Source organism: Podarcis tiliguerta (genome assembly GCF_965153285.1).
Source record: "Podarcis tiliguerta genome assembly, chromosome: 14".
In the NCBI taxonomy this organism is placed as follows: domain Eukaryota; kingdom Metazoa; phylum Chordata; class Lepidosauria; order Squamata; family Lacertidae; genus Podarcis; species Podarcis tiliguerta.
The window spans coordinates 7,662,495-7,685,804 of NC_139547.1; the positions used below are offsets into that span (position 1 = coordinate 7,662,495).

Genomic DNA, 23,310 nt, shown 5'->3' on the forward strand with positions numbered 1-23,310 from the left:
CACGTTTACTCAAAAGCAAACCCACCGGCTTCAATGGGGTGGAAGGGGATTCACTCTACACGAAGGTGTGCGCGCAGGACAGCCGCCTCTGCAAGCCCAGCCACCCCGTCGCAAGGCCCCCTTGAACCCAGCGGCTCCTTTACTTCTGAGTAAACCGACCGGGCTTTCAAGCCCGCCGAGTCTCCGAGCCTTTTTTTTTTATTAAAGACCTCCCGTTCCTATTTGCAGCGGAGCCAGGGCGGGTTTTGCATCCCGCTCCCACGCCTCCCGTCGAATCCTCCCCCCCCCAAACGTTCTCTTCTTCGCCCCGTTCCATCCCACCCCTCCTTTGGGATGGACGTCGGAAGCGCGACGGGGGAAGCGCCGTGCCGGGTTTTCCTTCTCACTCAACGCACTCGAGGCGGAGTTCGGGAATGTCCGTGAAGGGGCGGGGGGAGGGGAGAGAGAGTGAGAGAGGTGGGAAGTACCAAGGAGCTGCTGCTCCGCGCGACGGCTCGCGTGGCGTGCGGAGGTGCGCGCGCATTCCTCCTCCTCCTCCTCCCGGACTGCCCCACCCCCTTTTTCCTTTCCTTTGGAATTCTGTCAGCTCAGCGTGCGCGCTCGCGACGATGGCCGGAGGCGGCGCGCGGCGGCTGTGTGAGGAGGAGGAGCGGGGAAGGACGGTTGGTCGCGTGAGCGGCGGCGAGTGAGGAGGAGTGGTGGTGGTGGTAGTGGTGCGCGGGCGCGCGCGCGCGCGCTGGGCGCTGTTGCTCCTCCTGCTGCTGCTGCCGCCGCAGCGGCGGCCGTGTATGTGTGTGTGTGTGTTTGTGTGAGGAGAGAAGGAAAAAGGAGCCCCGCTCAGAGCCCGGCGCTGGGACCGGCCCGCCATGGAGTAAACCGGAGAACAACGCCGCCGCCGCCGCCTCCTCTGCCTTCTTTTTATACTTGGGGCGCCTTGGAAGGAGGACCTGTGACTGAGTCGTCTGAGGAGGAGTTGCCACAGCCGCCGCCGCCGCCACTGAGGAGAGGGAGCCGCCGCCGCCGCCTCCTCCGTCGGCGCTTCTCGCCCGCTCGCCGGGCTCGGGGCTAGCGGGGGAGCGATGGCGGCGCGGGGAGCCCCTCGGCGGCTCCTCCTCGGCTCCTTCTGGGTGGCGTTTCTCCTCGGGCAGCGCCCGGAGTCGAGCGTCGCCGCCGCCGCCGCCAGGAGCAGCTCTTCGCCTCAGCAGCAGAACCTCTCGCCCGCAGGTGAGAGAGACCCTCAGGCCGGGAGGGGGGAACGAGCAAGGAAAAAAAGAGCGGGGGGGGGGGGAGAGGCTGCGCGCGCCTTGGTTTGTGGCCCCCTCCCCCCTTTTAAAAAGGCTTTGCGCGTGTCCCCCACTCCCTCCGTGGTGGGGTGTTGGTTTTTTTGGGAGGGGGGAGGTTTGCCTGTCTGGCATGTTGTGGGCAAGGAGGGCTACTACCGCGTCAAGTTCCAGCTTTTATCAATAAGCGACGGTGTTGCCGAGGGCCATTTCGGTGCTTTTGGGGGGTGGGGTCTGCGATTTCTTTTTAATTAATAACTTGCGCCGAAAGGGGGCAATTCCCTTCTCTCTCTCTCCTCTTACCCCCCCCCCCGGTCCCCTCCCCGTTCTCAAAAAAGAAAAACACAGCCCGCGCACACACACGCCAACAACAACGGGATCCTGTCCTGCATGCCTCTGAGCAAAGGGAGTATTTATAGGGGTGGCTGTGGAGGGTCTGTTGCTGCCGCAGACTGCGAGTGGCCTTGCGCAGCGCGCTAGGAGTGGGCAGTGATTTTTTTCCTCCTTTCCCCAGTCCTGCTCCCTGTGTGTTGTTTTTAGTGTGAGTCTTTTGTCGCTGGTAGCTTAATAAAACAAAAAAAACAAAACCTGGAGATCGAGGCAGCTTTGTATAGGTTGTGTGACACAAATCTGTTCCTCCTTATTTCACGGCGTGTTTTTCCTCCTCTTTTGTGCTGGGATTTTTGTTTTGCTTTGTTAAAAAGAGGTCAGTTCCACTTGTAAGAGTCTCACACTGTTGGACACGTTTAATGTGCCAGCAGAGGCCACTGCACACCTCCGTAGTAATCAGTTGCTGGTGCCATTTACTACGTTGTACAGGAAGGAGAGGCAGCCACTGCAAAGCCATCCCTTCAATTTGGTATTCATCAATGAATACTTCGCCAGAATTACCCCTCCCCTTTCTCTCTCTGTAGTAATTGAGTTTGGTGAGAGAAATTCTCTTAAAATCAAAGAGCCTCAGGTGTGTTCAAGAAGACAACCAGCCTACTATCCACATTGCCCTTCCCCTCGCCTCCCCCCCCTTCTCTCCCCGCCCCCACTAGTGGAAGTGGTGTGAGTTGTAATACCATAAACATGAAACGTGCTTTAACTTCTGTTGGATTTAGCAGTGTATACTTACGTCCTGCTTACATCAGTGGGATCCTGTGTATGTTTACTTGGAAGCAAATTGCACTGAGCTCCATGGTGCTTATTCCAAACAATCAGCTTGTAGCCCGATTATGCTTCTGGAAAGTTATTAAACTGGGCCATTAGGTGGCTGCTTATACCACCATAAATAAGGTACATTAACAGTCTGATTAACATACTGTAACATAGCCATGCAAGTTATGTAGGTCCAGTATTGTAGTCATGAACGTCTCTTAAGTAGGTAAAACTGACATTAAGATATTGAGGGGGGAAATCAGTTGGTTAATTTTCTTTTTGCTTATTCCAAAAATATTGAGCTAAAAAGTGTTCTGAAATATACTCCCCACTATTTGTTCAATTACTGGTGCTAATATGCTGACTTGAATAATTGAAATTGACACTGCTCATTGGTTTGATTTTCCACCTTTTACATATGTAGGTCTTTTTGTGTTACCTTTTTGGTATGCTTTACATTTGTGTTCTGTGGTTGTGGCCAATAGCAAAACAATTGAAAGTGAATCTGAATACTAGTAGTAGAAATGATAGCCACATGAGTTTCTAGCAATATTCTTGAGCAGTTGTAAAGTGTATGTGCGCAGGGAAAGTTGACTTAAGAGTAGCTGCTTTTCTATTTTGCTGGGTGTGTGTGTGTGTGGAATCTTACAATATGTATATGCAATTCAGACTGAGATTCAGTTTGTAAATCGCAGAACATGTAGGCTAATGTGTTGCACGTGCTGTCCGTAAAGAACAAAATGAGTTGGGGTTTTTTTCCAAATGTCTTGGAGGATTACAAATTTCAAAGTATTGATATACTAAACTGGAGTTACAAAAACATCATTTCAGTTTTTGTTAAAAGTGTGTTATGCCTTATGATGTGGTGGTTTATCTTAGGGTATTAAGATAAAAAGTGGATTGAAGCATATTTGAAATAAGTTCTGAAGTGGGAAAAGAGATGTGGGTGTAGCTGTATAAGTTAACACCAATTTAAGGAAATCTGTTTTTTATCGGTGGTCAATGAATATGAGAATAGAACAGTTTTGTAAGTAGAACATTAAAAATAGGCATTATCATCTATATGCAGTTAATGATGCATGTTCCTGACTGCTCTGGGAAGTTTCCCAACTCTCAAATCAAGGTGTGAGTCAAAATATGTAAAAAGGCAATGAAATCCCAACAGCCCAACAGTCTATCCTATGCTCAGCTTGGTTACTATGTTCTGCTTTGCCTTTGTTATGAAATAGACTTCATGTTTCAAGCTTTGACTATTTGGATAAATGTCACACTTCTATAAGTTCTTGATGTATCTTTGACTATGTCATCCCCAATAGTCAAAATTTTAGGTATCATAGGACTATCTTCACCAAACAATTTCTACACAGTTTGTCATTAACATGCTATTAGTGTGCTACAATAAATATTTAAAATAGGCTCCTGTGGAACTCCTCACATCAACCTGTGGAAGGGGCTACTACAGTGCTTCTGCATGAGTCCCTGTCCTGGGTGTCTTTTCTTCCATTGCGGTTCCCTGGTGGGGGGCAGTTTTGTTGTATCTTTGCTTTAGCAGGGAAGAAACTCATTGCTTCTGCTGCAGCAGAATTACCTGCTCTTGGAGATGGGCTGTCTGACTCATAAGTGGCTACTCTGAGCTTGGCTTCTTTCAGTTTGGGCACACAGCCAGATAGATGCCTGCCATGAAGAGATACTGGGTGGTGGACTCTTCTGATGGTGGGTAATTCTTACTCTAGACATACTCAGAGTAAACCTTTTCCCTGTATGTGTGCCTTGACTTATAATTTAGGGAGGTGGAAGTATGTGTTGGCTACCAGAAGTTTTGACATCCCATTATTTAGGGTTACCCTTTGAGTTCTCAATTTTTAAGGAGAATCTAAAAAGGAGACCTTGGTAATAATCTGATTGTTTTAGACTATGCCTTATCCAATCTCGCAATTTTAGTGGTTGAATGGTAGAATAGGCATTTTGAGTTATCCTTCATGTTCATCATTTTGAACAGAGATGTACGGGTGTCTCCTGTGTTAGAAATTTGGGGTGCTCTTGTCCTCTGCCAAAAGGGCAGTATGGGAGGGATGGGTTATGCATGGAGGTCAGTGTTTCCCAGAGCCAAGCCACCCCAGATGGTTCCCCTTGTTCTTTGGTAGTGTCAGTGAAGCAGAAGTGGATAGGAGATAGGTGAAAGAACTCTCCTCACACATTCATCATTCATCACTGTAGCTGTTGCCTTTATAACAAAGAGACAGTACTTGAAATTCCCCAGGTGCCAAGCATGTTTTGTGACTAGCACAGGTCCGATTGCGACCATGGGGAGATCTCTGGATGCCAGGTTGGCAACTGACAACTCCATCTGGTTGGCCCCTCCAGCCTTCTTAAGCAGGTAAGCAGAAGAGCTTATTCATTGCATTTATATTCCACCTTTTACTCCAAGGAGTACATGGTTCACCACCTCCTCAGGTAATCCCTACAACAACCCTATGAGGTAGGTTAAGAGGCTGTCACTGGCCCAAGGTCACCCAGTGAGCGTCATGACTGAAGTGGGGATTTGAACCCTGATATCCCAGCTTAGTCTAACACACTAACCGGTACACCACACTGGCTTCCAAGAGTACAGTGGTACCTCAGGTTACATACGCTTCAGGTTACAGACTCCGCTAACTCAGAAATAGTGCTTCAGGTTAAGAACTTTGCTTCAGGATGAGAACAGAAATTGTGCTCTGGCGGTGCGGCAGCAGCAGGGGGCCCCATTAGCTAAAGTGGTGCTTCAGGTTAAGAACAGTTTCAGGTTAAGAACGGACCTCTGGAACGTATTAAGTACTTAACCCAAGGTACCACTGTACTTCTGTTATGGGGCAGCTATATAAATTACTGTATTCCCCCCCCCCCTAAAAAAATAATGTCAAAAATTAGGGTGCGTCTTATACACGGATAGTGTCTTCCCCCATTTTCTTAAATCTGAGTCCCCCAAAATAGGGGACGTCTTATACATGTGGGCGTCTTATAGACGGGAAAATATGGTAAAAAGGTAAATACATATGGAGAAAGCAAAATGTCACTTAGAGAAGGATTTGAAATATTTTACTTGAAGCTTGAATTCGTTTTTTTCTGGATTGTTTTATTTGATGTTTTAATGTGTTGTAAACTGCTTTGAGATTTTTTATTTAAAAGTGTAAGTGCTATAGAAATGAAATGAATAATAATAACAAATTCCATTGGGGAAAAATGGGGCCTAGATATTCTGTTATGGTGACCACAACCTAGATTTAAGGTGCCATTTGGCGATTAGCTTATATAGCTGACTTTCTAAGACTGCAGAGAGAGCAAAACGAGTAATGGATGAGGTGAATGAGATAGTGGTGTGGAAGTTAGATGAAGCTGCCCAAAGTGGCTGGAGCAACCCTGTCAGATGGGTGTGGTATATATGTCATTAAGAATAAGAATAAGAATTGGAACTCTCCTTTCCTCCCCCACCTGTCCAGAAATCAATTCCAAACTTTGTCACACTCTTGTGTGACTGTGAAATGGGTGAGGTTGTCCAGAAGCTACAATTAGGGTGAAACATGTCCTTAAGCTCTGACACTGAGTGGCCTTTGCTGATGTGACCCTGCATGATGTGACCCTTCCAGGAATCTGTCACACGTGCAGACATTTTGCTAGTCTATATTGAAAAAGCTAGTTTGAAGTACCGGTAGTTACACACTTAGGATGTTCTGTATCACAGTTTAAGCAAGAAGCAGAATCCAGGACAGGGCTATGCAGATTTGGGACTTGGTTGGAAGGGGCAATATATACATTTTCTGCACTAACAATGTTTGAGTGATCAGGGCAAGGGGAATGCTCCTTCAGAAGACCATGTTGATTTGTGGGAACAAAGAATAAGGTGAGGTTTGAAGATGCTGATCTGCCCCTGTTCTGTGCTCTGCCTTAAGCAATGCCTTTCGTGGTTGCTAAGAAAAGGATGGGAATTCATTATTGTTCCCTTGCATCCTGGTGGGATTTTTAGCTCACTTCTTACTGAGTTAATTCCCAGTAGTTTTTCCCAATCTCCCAAATTAGTTATGCCTTAATAGTTAAGAGATCTTGAGGGTGTACTCTTGCTTTGTCATGCTAAATACCTTAGTGAGCCATAGGCATTTAGGTGGGTGAGAGTAGCCCATGAAAGGCAGCCTACTCCTTAGTTAAGAGCAACAGGTTATGCAGTTTTGCCTAAATCATAAATTACATATTTTTCAACTGTTGCATCAGATGAGCTTATTTCTGGGCACACAAACATCAAATGTTTAATCACTTTGAGGTATGTGAAGTACCCCAAAATACCATTTGGTTAAATCATAAGGTGATGCATAAAATAAAAAGTCTGGCTCAGTTAGAAATTCTTTTCACATCAAAAGGCCCTTTAAGATGGTAGACTTCAACCTATTTCTTACAAAATGAAATAAAAATGCAACAAACAAACACTTTGAGAAAATCTTTTTCTCATTATACTAACCATGTAAATTAAAATGGTACATCAGTTTCAGTAAAGAAGCTGTAAGTATTGATCACCACATGGCTTTTCGCCATTTTGTTTTTGCTGATTCAGCCTAGCCAATTTGGGATCACACAATGCATGTGACTGTTGGTGTGTTGTAACCAGTTAGGTTTAGTTATGTGCTGACACCACTAGGTTCACATGAAGACTGTGTTTCCATTACTAATTACATGGGTAATCCAGGGTTGTTTTCTGAGCAGTGTTCAGCCCATTTGCACTGTTTCCTGAAAAATAGCCAAAAGGGGCCCCCTCTTTTCAAATCTGAGCAAGCTTTTCATGAAGCTGCCCTCCGCCTTCTCCAGTTTTGGCTCAGCGCTAGTGTCTAGCACTGCATACAACAAACCATTCTGCTCATTAGGACTCTTTCCAGCTTCACTAGAAAATCTTCCTATAAACTTTTTTCACAATTTCTGAAGCATAACTAGACATCTTTCACATGAGCATGCAATGAATCTTAGTAGACTAAAGAAATCCCAATAGTCCTTAAAATGCAATATTTCCATGACAACTGACAGGATTTGGTACAGATGCTTCAAATGAAGTGTACCCCTTTAAATGAATCCTTTTGGTTATCCTGAAGCAAGTATTCCAAATTCTTCATTGTTGTTTGTTGATAAGCATGAAAAGAGGCCACTAGGTTGTGAAATCACTCAAGTTGCATTAATACATTAATGAGAGCTATTGCTTGTATGGTCAAAGTGTGTCTTTTTGCAGTTGTGAGGTCATGTGTAACCATTAGATGTGTCTAATATCCAGCTGTGATATATTTCATAGTTTCTGTTCTTTCTGTAATATCCAGAGATATTGGAGGGAAGAATACTGAGGTAGGGGCTTGATCCTTTGCTGCTATGAAAAGGAATGACTTCTAAATTACATGCTGTTAACGGGGAGCAGTGACATGATGAGTGACATCATGAATCTTAGTTACAGGTAGGTAGCCGTGTTGGTCTGCCGTAGTTGAAACAAAATAAAAAAAATCCTTCCAGTAGCACCTTAGAGACCAACTAAGTTTGTTATTGGTATGAGCTTTTGTGTGCATCCAGGTGCTACTGGAAGGATTTTTGTTGTTGTTGCTGTTTTAATGATCAGTCTTGCAACTTGTTGGTGTAAATTTGAGTGAAACAAACTTACGTTTGAACCATTGAAGGGGCATTAGAGGTATGGACAATATATTTAATTCTAGTGGAGCTTTGCCCAGTCTAGTGGCTTCAAATGCTTATCTCCTTTTGTTTGAAAATAGGGCAGATGTTTTTACTGGAGGGTCACCCCCACTATTAATGCTGTACAATACAAAAAATATTATGAAATACATTTTTCATACCCATGGCTACTCCAAAAACTGAAGTTGTCAAAATGTCCTGTGATATTCTGTGAGTGGCCATGCTGAAGGGAGCTCTTCAGCACTTCTGCATTGTATTTTGCAGAAAAGAAAAGAGGAAGTGATAGAGCAGCACTGATTACTGGGCATACCAATATATTCTCCAGCTCCATAAAGGTTGCTCCCAGGCAGAGCAGAGATAATAGCTATAGTAGGTGCTGTAGAACATTAATCTTGGGACCTGAGGCAACAGAACTATACTACCAGGACAGGGAAAGCCCCTACCTGAGGAAATGCTTGTGTGAGACAGGCTCACGCCTCATAGCTACCAATGAAAAGATAGGATGTGAGGAAGCAGTCTCCAATTCAGTGTTTGTCCTTGTTACTGTGATGGGATTCTCGTGGATTGTTGCCAAGTTCATGTTGTGCCCTCTGAAGTGGCAAAGAAAGGAGGATTGCGGGGGGAAGACCCCTGGAATCTACTGACGGTCTCATTTCATCAGGATTAGTCTGCTTTCTGATTTAAAATATCAGTTCTATCTAAAATTATTTGAAATGTGCTGCAGCTGAAGCAAGGATTGTCTATTCAGGACATAATGACCTTTGCACGTTGACATACCCTTTATGGCCATCCTGAGCTGAAGATGCTTTGCAGCTTTTTTTATTGAGTTGATGACTGCATTTATATGCACACACTATAATATAATGTATTTGTTTAATTTTGTTTAATTTATTTTCTAGCTCTTTTTAAGAAGCTCATGGTAGCATACATGGTTCTCCTCTTCCCCATTTTATTCTCACAACAGCCCCGTGAGGCAGCTTAGGCTGAGAGATAGTGATTGGCTTGAGATCACCCAGTAAACTTCATGGCTGAATGAGAATTTCAACCCTGGTATACCAATACTCTAACCACTACCCCATATTGGTTCAAGCTGCCTTTGAGTAGCCTGATTTTTTTTCTCATTGGATTAGTTTCTGTGATTTGGATGAAGTCCGAATTTTGTAATTACTGTATGGCACATTAGCACCTCTCAAGAATATGCTTCAGAAAACAAGATTCCTGGGAGAGACCTTCCTTGCATAGAATAAAAGCTACATCCTATACATGAGTGGTTATGTCCAGGAAAGGTTTGCTTCTCACATAGACTTTTCTTCACATGTTGAACTCCTATCTATATTTTTATAGTGAGACTCCACATCCATCTATGTTTCACTTACATAATGTGAAATGATATTGCTTTCAGTAGCTAGGGAAGATTTCCTACTTAATCTGAAGATTCAGGCTGACAATTTTATGATATTCACTGACTATATTGCTATTCAACTTTCATTGAATATTTTTTTCAATTGTAAAACCCATATGTCTCCAAAATACTGAGAAATGTATGTCCCTGGTCTCACACCCAAAATTTCTTACTCTGTTCATCAAAGTTGAAGCTTTTCTGTTAGTTTCTTATATTCAGATCTGCAGAAATGGTGATAGGAAACCTTTCATATGAAGCCAGTGGTATGGATTCTACTGAGCATAGGTTCATCCTTCCAAAGTTTCATATTACCTTTCCAATTCTTTTTCCCAATACACTATTCTACAATGATGCTGTGCCTGTTGTAAATTTCTGATGCATGATGAAAATAACACTGTGTAAGACTCCACATCCCTGAATATATTTCATATAATATAGTAGATGGAATTGCCTTATTTGATGACAAGATGCTGATGAACAATTGAAAAAATTGATGGTTTAAGATCTGTGATGGCAAGATTTGAAGTGTAAAGTTTTGAAGTCATCCAAGAAGGCAACAGTACTAGGAACAGTTTGATGGTATGTGGAAATACAATATACTCAAATTTTATATTGCATTACCAGGATATTGTGCCAGACCTATCTGTGAAATGTCTCTTCTCTGGATAAAGGGTGAATAATTTTATCTTCCTGAACGAACAATCTCAAGACCACTTTCTGTGTTAATAAACTTTCCAGGTAATTAAGTGGTTTGGTTTTTATATCTAGAAAATGCTGTTTTTACAAACCAGTTGGCATATATAATAGTGATGGGTGCACTCCCATGGCCAATTTGAAATTGGTCTGCTAAAAGCAAACCAAGAAGATGTTCACTGGCTCTTCTCTATTTATGATGCCTCTAGGTTCTTGATGCCCTGCCCTGAAGGTGTTAATGGGAGAGGAGTGGGACCTAAGGGCCATATTGCATCTTAAACCCTCCCCACCTCATGATTATTTGCACTCCCCCCTCCCCCGGTAATTCCAGAGGTGGAAGTTGTGCAGTCTCCAAATATGCTCTTGTGACTGAGGCATTATGGGAAATCTTTCCTGTCACTGATTGAACCCTCCCTACCGTTGCTTTCACCCCCTCAGATATATCAAAGAATATTGCGGTTAGGGTCCGCACTGTGACAAGGAAAACGGGGGGTAAAAGTTTACATCACTGGGAAAGGCAATTACATCACCAGTGTCCAGAGTTTGCCTTATGCATACTCCAGGATGGGACATGAATAAAATTGCTGTCCCCTAATGGGTAGACACATGTTGACTTCACTCTGATATTGCCTGGGACATGATTTTCATAAAAATGCTGGGATGGTGGAGAGAGCTTAGGTTCAGATGTAGTGATTTATTGAAAGGCACACAACTCTCATGTTTGCTGCTCCTGAGGCCTATTGGATATGAACACAATAGCATTCTCCTCACTTGTGATTCTCATTAATTGGCATTGGAGGCATAATGCTTTTGACACTGAAGGTACTACATAGACATAATGGCTGAAAGTAATTGATAGCCTTATCATTCATTAATATGTCTAATCCTCTTTTATAGCTATCCAAATCAGTGACCATCAATACATCTTGTGCTAGTGAACTGTGTAGTAACTGTGTAGTGAGTGAAGACGTACTTTATTTTGTCTGTCTGAATTGTCCAACATTTTGCTTCATTAGATGGTCTTGGCTTCTAGTATTATGAGAAAGGAAGGAACATATCTCTATCCCCTTTCTGCACACCTTGCATGATCTTATACAGCTCTATGATGTCTACCCTTATTCATCTTTTTTCCTAAACTAAAAAGCCCCAAATGTTGTAACCTTTCTTCATAGGGGAGCTGCTGCCCTATCGTATTATTTTTGAGGTGAGGCAACCATACCTGTACACTGTATTTCAAGTGTGGGGTGCACCATAGATTTGTATAATGGCATGATATTGGCAACTATTATATTTAATCATTTCTTAGGGCAGGAGCTGGATGAGAGCACAGGGAGATGAAAAATGATTCTCTCAACACTTTTTACATAGGCTGTGACCATTTTGCACGGGAGTTCTGTTCCTGAACCCCGCATGCATTAGTGGAGCTTGCATAAAGCTGTTCTGCCCTGTTACGCCTCCCACCATTCTGCCCTCTTCTGGGTCCAAAAGGACCCATGTATTGGTGGTCACATGTCAATTGGATGTGCACCAAATGGTCGGCAACTAAATTGATCAGGAACTGAACCAGGATGAAGGAATTTTCCATCTTTTATGTCAATTTTATTATTTGTTTTGGCAAATCTACACAAAAGATGGATTAATTCCCATATTTATATCTGGGAGAAAGTAACAATAGAACCCCTGCTTCCCTAAGCATTTCTTTCTTAGAGCATGTGCATCCAGATATATTCCTGCATTTAATTTCCAGAAGAGTTCAATAATGTTATGATTCCACATTTGTTGGGGTGCTGTTGGTGTTTTGTCTTTGCTTTCTTTCCTTAACATTTCATTATACTGGTGGTATGATGTGGAGGTGTTTTATTGTGGTCAAACAGCCACAATATGTAGGCTGTTTGGGAGACTGACTTGAACTTTTCATCTATTCTTGTCAGCGTTTGAATTTAGCAGTGCTCCAGGTGCCTGTGAATAAGAGTTCCCTGATTGTGAGCACCTCCAGAAGTATAGTTGCAGTATGTGGTGCCTGACTGAGACACAGTCTTCACTTCTCATTTCCCTCTGTGGCCCCCTAGTTTCATGTCGTGGCCCTCCATTAAAACAATTTTATCTGTGCCCCCCCTTGGAATATCCTGGGGGCCCCCAGGAGGGCATATGGCCCCCGGTTGGGAAATGCTGGTATAGAAGTTAGAATGTCTGTAGGACTAGGACCTAAGAGACCAGGGTTCAAAATCCCACTCAGACATGAAGTTCACTGGGTGTTACTGTCCTTTACATGACTAAACTTAAGTCCCACTGTGGTCTTTGTATGGCCTGTTTTGCTGTGGCTGGTTATAACCCTTCAAATACCTCAAAATGCAAAAAGAACCAAATGAATTGTCTAAATAAATAAATAAATAGATAGAAATTGCTGCTGCATTGGGGGGGGGGGATGGTGACTAGACATTGTGCTTTTGCTCCCATAGCCATGTGCTTAATAACTTTTCTATCCCAGTTTCTAACATTGATGCTGGTCCATCATGGCTGTTCTTCTGTGTGCTGAAGTTTGCTATAGTTAATGGTGCCACATGCCTGGGGTCAAGATTAACAGCTGTGGGGCTGGCAGGTAGGGCCTTGCCTCACTTTGACCTGAAAAGAGATCTCTGCAATTTCACTTTTCCCCATTTTATTTTGGAGGGGGGAAAAGACTATGTGTTTTTTCTTGAATTCTCTATTTTGTGAATTAGATTTTTTCATATGCTGTGGTGCAAAATTGAATTGTTAAAATGGTTGTGGATGTAGAATTAGTTGAATGTTTACTATTTAATTTGTCATATTGTCTTAATAATTGTTTTTTAAAATAATTTTAAAAGTATAGGTGACTTGCTGGCATACAAAATGAAAATCGAACTTGGTGTGATAAACAAAAATACTGGTACCATGAAGTTTTAAAAAATCAATCAAAGCTCAGCACTTTTAAAAGTCCAATTTTCTTTACTATAGTTCGATACATTTTAGAGCATGTTTAGCTACTGTTGGATTCAGGGGGACTTAAAAGTGCTTGAATTGGCTAGCTCATGCTCTTAGACTTCCCAAAACTGAGCAGCCTCCTTATTCTGTTTCCAATATATTCATTTCATTTATACTCCATGTTCTAGCTGACGTATATTTGAGGCCCTCAGTAGGGATCTGGCAAGTGGTTTGCAGTGTGGTTTGGGCTATAAAAGAAATCCCATGTCTTGAATGGAAGTGATTGCAGCTGAAGAGACTTTTTTCCTTGGGGGATGAGGTAACTTTACTCTGGTTGTGTGAAGTTTTAGTGGATAGAAACCAAAGTATATGTTAATTGTTGATAAATTTCTTTTAATTTTGTATCCATGAACGTAACTTGATCTGAGCTTAGGAAATTACAGTGTGATCACAATTTACACACATCTAACACGTCTAGTTTCAACTTAATGCAGTCTGGAGCTCTCAAATTTGCTTACTGGGTTCTAAGAGGCTTGCAGGAACTTGGATGGTCCTGCAAGATCTTGTGAGAGCCTCCTGGAGCCCAACTGAGAGCATTGCAGAGGCCAGTAAGCTAGGCAGAGGGCTTAAAAGCTCTTCTGCTTGCTTTGGGTGGGGTGTGGCAAAGCCCACTTGGCATACAGCTTCGGAAAGGGGGGAAATGCTCACACGGGCAGGTCCAAGAGAGTGGTTTGCGTATATGTGTTTCTGTATATACATGCCATCTCTGGAACGTAACCCCTCTGGAAGACATGATCGTATTGCATTTCTATGCTAGAAGCAATCCTTTAGCCCAGGGGTTGTCAACCTGGTCCTTACCGTCCACTAGTGGGTGTTTCAGGATTCTAGGTGGACGGTAGGGGGTTCTGCAGCACAAGCTGAATCCTCCTTCCATTGAGCACTGGTGGGCAGTAAGGAAATTTCACCATCAAGAAAGATGCATTAGTGGGCGGTAGGTATAAAAAGGTTGACTACCTGTGCTTTAGCCCCTGATTTTGACATGCATCTACAATTTTGTTGGCACATACAGTAAGCCTGCAATTTACATAGGGATTATGTTCCGGGGATCATACGCCTAAAACCAAAGTGGCATATAGTCAAAACAAAGTGGCATATAGTTTGATGGTGGATGGGATTGCCAAAGCCTTTTCTCCTGGATGCCCGACCTCCCTTTTTTTGCGAAGTGTGTAAAGCTTAATGCGCACAAGTTTAATTTGGCCAAAGTTGGGGCAGTGGCAAAGTTGTTGAGCTTTTCTTAGTTTTTCCCAAAGTTGTTGAGCTTTTCAAAATCTCAAAAAAGAAGTTTTTGAACTATTTTAAAGCTATCTACACTTCTGACGTGGGTTGCCATATGTCCAGATTTTCCCAGACATTTAACCGATTTCTGCCTGGGCACTGTTTCCAATGACCCAATCTCGACTTTGTCTGGGAAATTCTGGACATATGGCAACTGTAGCTTATAGAACAGTCACTCTGATATGTTTGTAGCAAGATTAAACAGTGTTGGCTATATACTGAACTTTCATTCTCATTTGTTTGTGGGGAGGCTAGAGGATGTTTCGTCAAAGCAAGTATTATCCTATGCTTTCCACTGCATTTACTCATGTCTGATCTTTTGGGAAAGTGGCTTTGTGGCAGAAGAGCTCCCAATTAACTGTAATTGTACAACCTGAATTTGCTGGTATATGATTCAATCTGACCCCAAAATAGTGACACATACACACTTAGTAAAAACAGCTATATTGATTAACTGAATTGAGGAATTGAGGAAACATAAGAAGCTGCCCTATATGGAGTCTAATGATTGGCTTGTTTAACTTGTTATTGCCTACTGTGCACTGACTCCATGTTTTCGTGTAGGGTTTTTCCCCATGTCTTCCTGGATATGCTAGTGATTTAATCCTGTTACTTTGTGCATGCATTTACACTATACCACTAAGCTATGGCCCTTCCTCAAAAACATTTGTAGTGTTTCAGTGTAGTTTTGTCAATAAGGGAAACTTTTCTTCATTCAAATGGAAAGTAAAGGATATATCCAAGGCATGTTCATTGAATGCCAATTTCACAGGGAAATCTGCATATATACACACGATATTATGCTTCTCATAACATTTCCTTAGAGTTGATAGTGCATCTTTGAGTAATAAGCTTGGGTTTTGAGAATACTAGATGTCTAAAAAATGATCTGAAGTTCTTTCATGCAGACATTTTTGAGAATACTAGATGTCTAAAAATTGATCTGAAGTTGTTCTTTCATGCACATTTTATTGCACATTTGGTATTTTAAAGGGAGTGTTGTCATATGAGATACTTTTTCTCCTTAACACATCTTTATGTAAGCAAAGCTGAATCTCAAAGTATCTGTTTTATTGAACTTTGTTTTCTAACTATGTCATGATCATAATCTGCTACAGATAGGAGAGTTTGTGCACACTATTCTCAGGTTCAAATATAGCAGCATAACATGAGGGAAGTGATGTGAGGAAGATTGGAGCATGCTGCTCTTAAGTCTATCTAAATGACTCTTCAAAACTCTAGTAAATGCTTTCAGATGCCTATTTGTGCCTGTTTGATATGAAAAATAAGTGGCCTTCTTACTGATTTGATATCTTTCAAATCACCTTTAAAAAATTGGAAGGTTATGTTCTTCCAAGGAAAAAATAAGTTGAAAGCCAAATCTAGCTGCTAAATGTTCAAATCCTTAAAATGTTTTAAAACTAAATACAGTACACAATGTAGTAACCAAATTAATTATTCTAGTCTTTTAACAATGTGCAGAATCCCCCCCCCCCCGAAATAGTTTTCAGGACCCTTGAGTGTAAGTTGACCTCCTCTTGGCAATGGTCCCAACTTAAAAGAATGTGTCACTTCTCTGTGCCAAACTTTCAAAACAGGTATTACTTTACACTTTAATTAACTGCATACATCTTGAAAAGGAAATAAACTAGTGGGCTTTTTCCACTGTGGGCACATAAAGCCTTGCTTCACAGAAGAGAGCACTTAAGCAGGAACAAGGAAGCTTGTGTGAAGTGAGCTAGGATTGTATACTTTAGGGGGGGAAAGTCTGATTTTGGTGTGTAGCTCTTGGCAGTTTCAAACAAAACAGCCAGTGTTCTCTTGGGTTAGAAAAATTATTACCGAAAACAGTCTCCTAAAAATCCATTGAGTGAAATGGCTGCAAAATGTCATTCTCTGAAAACTGACTTTCTTTTGTTAGTAGACCTTTCCCCTAATAGTTCTATGGACTCGCCCTTAATCATTCATATTATTCAGATTTGAAATTAGGGTTGTGGAAACTTGCTTAACTTGAAATGCAAGTGTTGAGTTGGTCTTTTTGCATTCAGTGGAACTTACTCCCAGGAAGGTGAGAATAGAATGTATAGAAAACAATATATTAATAGAAAGTCATACTTGGATCTTGTGCATTCCTACTGACCCGTATGCAGGCCTTTATATCCACAGTGAGGAATAGAGAAGGGAAATGGGAGCCCACACAGATCTGAGTAAAAACTGGCAGTAACTTTATTGAACAAGTAGCATTAAATACTTAAGAGACTAGTGACATTAGAGGAGGGGTTCTAATTTTAACTGCTTGATAGAACTAGAATGAAGCAGTTACTGCAAGTCAGGATGATCCAGGTTAATATTTGCAGCCTATGGTCACCACACTGCAGTGCATCTGTTTAGTGCAGTGTCTTTCTCAGCCACTGAATTAGTTTTAGGTCAAGGGTGCCCAAACTTTTTTCATAGAGGGGCAGATTTGATGAAGTGAACATGCGCGAGGGCCGACCAAAGTTTTTGAGCTTTTTTTAGGATTGAAGATTGTAGCCCAAAGTTTTTTTTAGGATTAGGCCCCCAAGACAGACTTTGGACATGCCTGGTTTAGGTGCTTCAATGCCTAGTGGCTTAAGGAGCATCTTAAAAAAGGTTTGGGGTCTTCTAACACCTGTTTGCTTCACTTAAGAGATAGTGTGGAGTGGGTTGAACCCTATATGAATAGGGTTGGGCTTAAACTTCTGCTCATCTACAAAGTCATTGTGTTACTTTGGACCAGTCATTATCTCTCACCCTTATGTACTTCCAAAGGAGTGTTGTGAGGATGAAATTGGGGTATGCAGGCAAACACTGTCCTGAGCTTACTGGATTTTTTAAAAAAACTATTTAATGAAAAATAATAATTTAGCAAGTCTGTGCCTTGTACACAGTTCACGAGCTTGCCTGGCTTCATTGCCAAGCCAGAACTCCATCCATGCTGCTCTTGGACGTTCACACCACATGTATATTATCTCTTGCAAACAAGTGACCCCTATTGTTCCTGTAGACCTTTAGGTACATGGTATACAGTAAGGTAGATTATGGTTATTATTATTTCTATATTTTTGGTTATTATTATTTTTCCCCTACAAAAATGTATACAAAGTAGTGTGTGTATATGCTTTGTTAATACAAACACTATAATAATTATTAAAAAGTAGCCAGTAAAAAGACCAGCAACTTTATAAAGGCAGCTAAAACAGTATAAAATTACAAGCCAAATATTTGTCTTAATAAATGCTAATATGTCTAAAAGCAAGTAGAGAGGGAAGCCTGTTAGAGATCTAGAGAGGATATTCCATACTTTTGGTGCCATCAATACATTTTCAAAACCCACCTTTTGTGGTCTTGTTTATTATTATTATTTAACTACATTTATATACCGCTTGATTGTAAAACTGGAACTGGAACTTGCTTGGCTCTTTACTTTTAATGTCTGCCTTGGCTTTTCCGTGAACACCATTTCCTCCATGATTATTCAGCTCCTTGCAAAGTATTTACTGCAGTTTTGTATTCTGATGTTCCCTTGTCTCATGAGCCCACTTCAGGCCTGGACCTAGATCATAGAATTGCAGTTTTATGTTTGTATACAGTGGTGCTTTTACTATAACAATAAGAATGTATTTCTTCAGTGTATTAATTAGAACTTGAAATAGAAACGAAACAGCTTTGTTCAAAAGAGATTGGGTGACTGTTTGTAAACTTTTAATAATACTAATATCTCTTTCTAAGCAGGAATTGCCATCATTATGGAATAGACCTCCATAGATGTGTTTGCCTTTGGCAAGCAGGACATCCAACTGTGCTCAGATGCCCTTTCTTGAGCAAATTTTCCTCTGTGTGAATTGCAGAGAATTTGAGAGGTTTATTGCATTGCTGTAAAGTCTGAAGCTGGCACAAGCTTATGCCTGTTCTGAAGCTCAATATGATAAACCTCTTTAACACAGAAGAGGAGCTGTGCTGAGATTTTGGAGTAGATAATAGCAGCCTGAGTGATTCATACTGCTGCTGTGCTCCAAAGTGCAGTACTGTGTGAAGACAATCCTGGTCCCAGCCCAGCAGTGGGATTCCAGCCTGATCTTATTAGAGGACTCCATGGTTGTGTGAGAGAGCCATTGGAGCAGCTGGAGAAGGAAGTGGTCCCTCCTGGCAGCTTCTTCAGGAGCTTTGGCCACCCATTGCAATGGTATGAACTTTTTGACCTCAGCCATTCTCAATGCCAGTCAGTGGGGACCTGCCTCAGTTTGATAACTGCTGCCCTAGTTAGGATCTTTCATTATGTCCAATGTTAAACTCTCAAAGCCTTTGGAATATGGATCCAGTTAACCCATATGCTCTTTAGAAAACCAACACCTTTCAATTGTTCACATATTCTGATAATATCCTTTCATCAGACCTCTGATGGCAGCAGTGCTTGGTTACTAGGTCAGCTTTCTTATCAAAGGATAGGACTGTCATACAGATGTTTGAGTTCATGTACATCTTTCTACTGCATTCTTTCTCTGGCCAACTTGTGACCAAAGCTATGTCAGGATGTTCCTCCCCAGAAGTGGGAAAGCAGTTATGTCATACAGAGAAATAATAAAGTGACTGTGTCCTTCAGACTGTATTTCACAATTGCATTGCAGCTATGCTTGGAAGTGCCCTAAATAATTTAACATTTCTAGTGTAATACTAGTGTTATTAGTCAGAAGTATTTTGCTTTATATTTAGCTAGTTGTAACGTAATGAAAAATTGGTTTTTTGCTATGTGCACAAAGTTGAATGAGCCATATGCTTGTACTGTATGGTTCTTCCTTTGTCCTCAAGAGGATAATATCAAAACCTTCCATTTCTTTTAAAGCAACAGTTCCCTGATAAAGTATGAACTTTGAAAATGTGGATTTCACAACTGTAATGCAACTAAGCTTGGAACTTCTCCCACATGTTTCAGAGAAACCTGATCTCTAGGGAGTAGAGCTCTTAGCAGGTGCTACTAATGGTTTAAGTAATACCATTAGATTTTCTAGGGAGGTACAGGGATTGTGTTCCAAAATGAGAGATAGGAAGTACCTCCCTAACATAGATGTTTATGGGGCAGATAAGGTTTAACTGCTATCCATGATTGGTTTCACATCTCCACATCAAAAATAATCTTTGGACAGCCTCTCTAGTTTGCTTTTTGGGGGGTCAGAATCCCAATATGGAAGGCCAATATATTTCTTAGACTTTAATGGAACTTTTATTTAATCCCTTAGAAGACTTCAAAACAGTGCTGCTGACTTCATCTTTGTGGGTGCTGTCAACCGAAAAGCTACATATTTTGCATGCAGAGTAGGTATGCTTCACTCCAATCTGCAGTTTAGTCCCAAAATGTGTTTCCAGTTAATTTTGCCCTTGCACACCCACTCCTCTGGAGCAGGAGTGGCACACATGTAGATGTTTGAAAGATGCTCTGGTTGTTTGGGGCCCATGGACACATTTGGAATCTCGAAATAATGCTGTGGGCACTGTGCCCTCTTATATTTTCCCATTCCCTCTGAGTCACTTATGCTCCCCCCATGACAAAATAATTATAATTTTTCACTGACTGAGTCCCCCCAAGGAGATTCTGATTAAACGTTAATAAGAACTTTCTGACAGTAAGAGCTGTTCAGCAGTGGAACAGATTCCCATGAGAGGTGGTGGACTCTCCTTCCTTGGAGGATTTTATGCAGAGATTAGGTGGCCATCTGTCATCCATGGTCGAGATTGATGCACTGTAGGGGATTGGACTAGATGACCCTTTGAGTCCCTTTTAGCTCTACAATTCTATGAGTTCATGAAAGCTTGCATTGGTTAAAGAAATTCCAGAACTAGGATTTAACTGGACCACAAAAATATTTGATCCATGACAAGGTTGACAACAAAATCACCATCAAATCACGTAACACATCTGTGGATACAGAAATGTCTTGGGACCTGGTGGTGGCTTTCAGGGGATCCTTTGTAGAAATTAGGAGCTTCAATAAAGATCCATGCCTTGGATCCAAATTTTTGAATAATGGCAGCACGTGAAAAGGTCATATCCACATTTCTAACTGTTCATTCAACTGAGATGGATGTGATCTATGGCTTGGTGGATCTTGGTTGGGGGGACCTTGTGAAAAAATTACAATTTTTTAAGGAGGATCCTACTGGGGAACCTTTTTTCTTCTTTTTGTACTACATTCTCACTTCTGATTCCTGTGAACCCTCCTTCTTCCCCCTGGCTTCTCTGCCTTCCCAACTCCAAGATCTTACCCACACAGTTGCCCCCATCTCCATGCAGCTACTCAGGGACAGGTCTGTGCCTTGAAAAGCACATAGAGCTGAAAGAAGTACTTTTCAAAAGCGGGTTGATGGTGGTAAGCAAGGGGGTGCTTAGAAGCTTTGTGGGTATGAGAGTCTTCAAGGGCACCATTGTGCCTACAGGTGCCATGTTGATGACTCCAGGACTCTACTGACAGACCTAAGACCCTCTGTCATCAGAGCTGCCTCTTTATGACTTTTTTTAAAAAAATGTCAAGGTCTGTGTTTTCATATTGTAAATTGCCCTGTGGTTCTTGGATGAAGGGCATTATAGAAATGTTAACGTTACTACTACTACTACTATTACTACTAAAGGTAAAGGAAGGTACCCCTGACCGTAAGGGTTTCTGTATCTTAGCTAGATGGCTTTTGGAATGCAGAGCTACCAATCTATCTCCTGAGGTTATCCAAGCATATTTTATTGGGAAAGCTTCCATTGCTTTAGCTTTCTGAGAAAGCTTCTCTAGCAGGCATTTGCAGAGTGGCCCACTTCATCCTCTGTTAATTCCTTTGTGGGACATCTTCACATCCTCAGAGGATACTTTTGGGAGAATAGTGCTCTAGAGAGTGTTACAGCTGTTTCAGCTCTTAAGGAGATGGTTGGCTTTAGTATCTGCCCAGGAATGCACTGATTTTAAAGGTGGCCATTCTCTCTCAAGGGAAAAGCAGAATAATATAATCACAGAATTGTAGAGTTTGAAGGGACTACAAGGGTCATCAAGTTCAACTGCCTGCAATGCAGGTATCTTTTGCCCAACATGGGTCTCGAACTTACGACTCTGAGACTGAGTCTCATGCTCTCCCGAATGAGGTATAATTCTTCACTTAACTCCTAGTCTAAATTGGGGAAAGGGAAACAGTAGGTCAAGGTGCATTGTTGCCTGTAAAAGGGACAGATTCTGTTTTCTGCTCTCAGTTCTCCAGCTTGTAGCGTTTTACGACTAGGTGCATACCACCGATGCTAGACTTATGTCTGTGCTGCATAGCCCTGTTTCCATGCAAGTGAATTCTGAGACGGATTGACAGATGATGCAGGTATGTTTTTAATTTTTTGTGGAGATCTGGAGGACACTTCATGAGGATGTGCATGATTCCTGATATAGACACTTCACAAAACAAAACTGGTACTGTGAGCACTGAGCCAGACGTTTTTCATTGTTTCCGTTCTAGGAATGGAATTTTGGTGTATTTGAATAGCTTACTTCTCAAGCAGATTATTAGTGTTGGAACTGCATAGACTGCATAAACTTCCTGAAAGGAAACAATTGTAAAATATCCAGGAAATCATTGGGAAATGAGAACTTCTGCTTCTGTTCTGCCTTTTTGTATACAAGGTTTTTCAGACAAACTGTATTGTCTTAGGAAAACAAATCACTGTCACCGATTTCCACTTTTTTTCTTTTCTGAATATTGTGAGTTTTGAGCTCTTACAATTCAAACTTTGTAAGCGCTAATGCCTTCTGGAGTGGAGGTTTCATTATGGCATTCAGTGCTCCTGAACAGCTTTTGAGTGAAATTGCTTACATTTTTTGTGTTTTCTGAAAAGCACCAGCAAAATATGTTATTGAGATCTTCAGGGAAATGGAATATCTCCCCCACATCAATAATTTTTGATCACTCAGACTTGCATTAGCATTGTTTGCCCCAGGAAAATATTCATAAGAAATGGAACTGAAACTGAAACTAGGGTAAGTTGAGAGAAGAAGGGGTCATTTAGTGATAACTTCTCACCCTTAATTAGTTTTTATTGTAAGGAGTCTCAAAAAGTGACCAATAATGTTTGTAGTATCTTCCCTTTTTCCACAGCAAAAGCTCTTTCTATATTTTACTCTGTTGGCTTTATAGATCTTTGTGAGTCTGATGCTTTATAAAGTCGCTGTTGCATCAGAATAACTAGCAAACAAGGCTTGAGGGCACAGTCACCCATTGCTGTCTCTTGTCATTGCCTCTCCATTGAATTATCCTTCTTGTTGCCATTTGCTTTGTCAAAAAGTTCTACATCCAAGGCAGTTGGTTATTGTTATTTGCTTTGTTCATGTCTTTCTCAGAGGCCAAGGATTGGGTTTTCCTGATTTCATTATGTCTGTCTCCTTTGGGCAAGCAATATATTGACACTCCAAAGGCAGAGCATCTAAAAGAAGAAAAAATACAGGGCAGTTGGCTCAGCAGGTAACAGATGCAGCATGGAAAGTAAGAAGCTCCATCCGGGAGCCTTCAGGCACCTGGCTACACCTTTCAGGAAGGCGAGTATGAACCTGTTTGCGTCTCTGTCCAACCACTGAGTCAGCAGGTTCTTCTCCCAATATGTGCATCAAAAGGTGGAAGCAGTCAGTGCTCTATTCTCCCCGTGGTCTCTGAGCCATCTGTATGTGTTTCTGCTGTTTCCTCTGGTGGCCAAAAGAGTAAGGGAATAAAGAGCATCTGTTTTCTTTGTGCCTTCTTTTTTGTTCTTGGAGGCCATAATTTGCCAATTTATTCAATTTGACAGCATCCCCTCCT

The 23,310-nt window shown here is 41.8% G+C and overlaps 1 protein-coding gene across 16 annotated transcripts in view; it reads left to right on the plus strand.

Annotated features, from left to right (window-relative positions):
• Positions 1-484: 484 nt before the first annotated feature.
• Positions 485-23,310, plus strand: part of NEO1 (neogenin 1) — a 102,496-nt gene continuing 79,670 nt past the window's right edge. For 7 of the 16 annotated variants that reach the window (XM_083412964.1, XM_083412960.1, XM_083412966.1 and 4 more), the window contains exon 1: positions 1,019-1,224. In XM_083412964.1, the coding sequence (XP_083269090.1) occupies positions 1,080-1,224 (145 nt within the window). In that variant the 5' untranslated portion in view covers positions 1,019-1,079. Of the gene's footprint in view, positions 1,225-23,310 lie in introns of all 16 variants that reach the window. The other 9 variants (XM_083412961.1, XM_083412968.1, XM_083412965.1 and 6 more) reach the window with 8 other exon arrangements.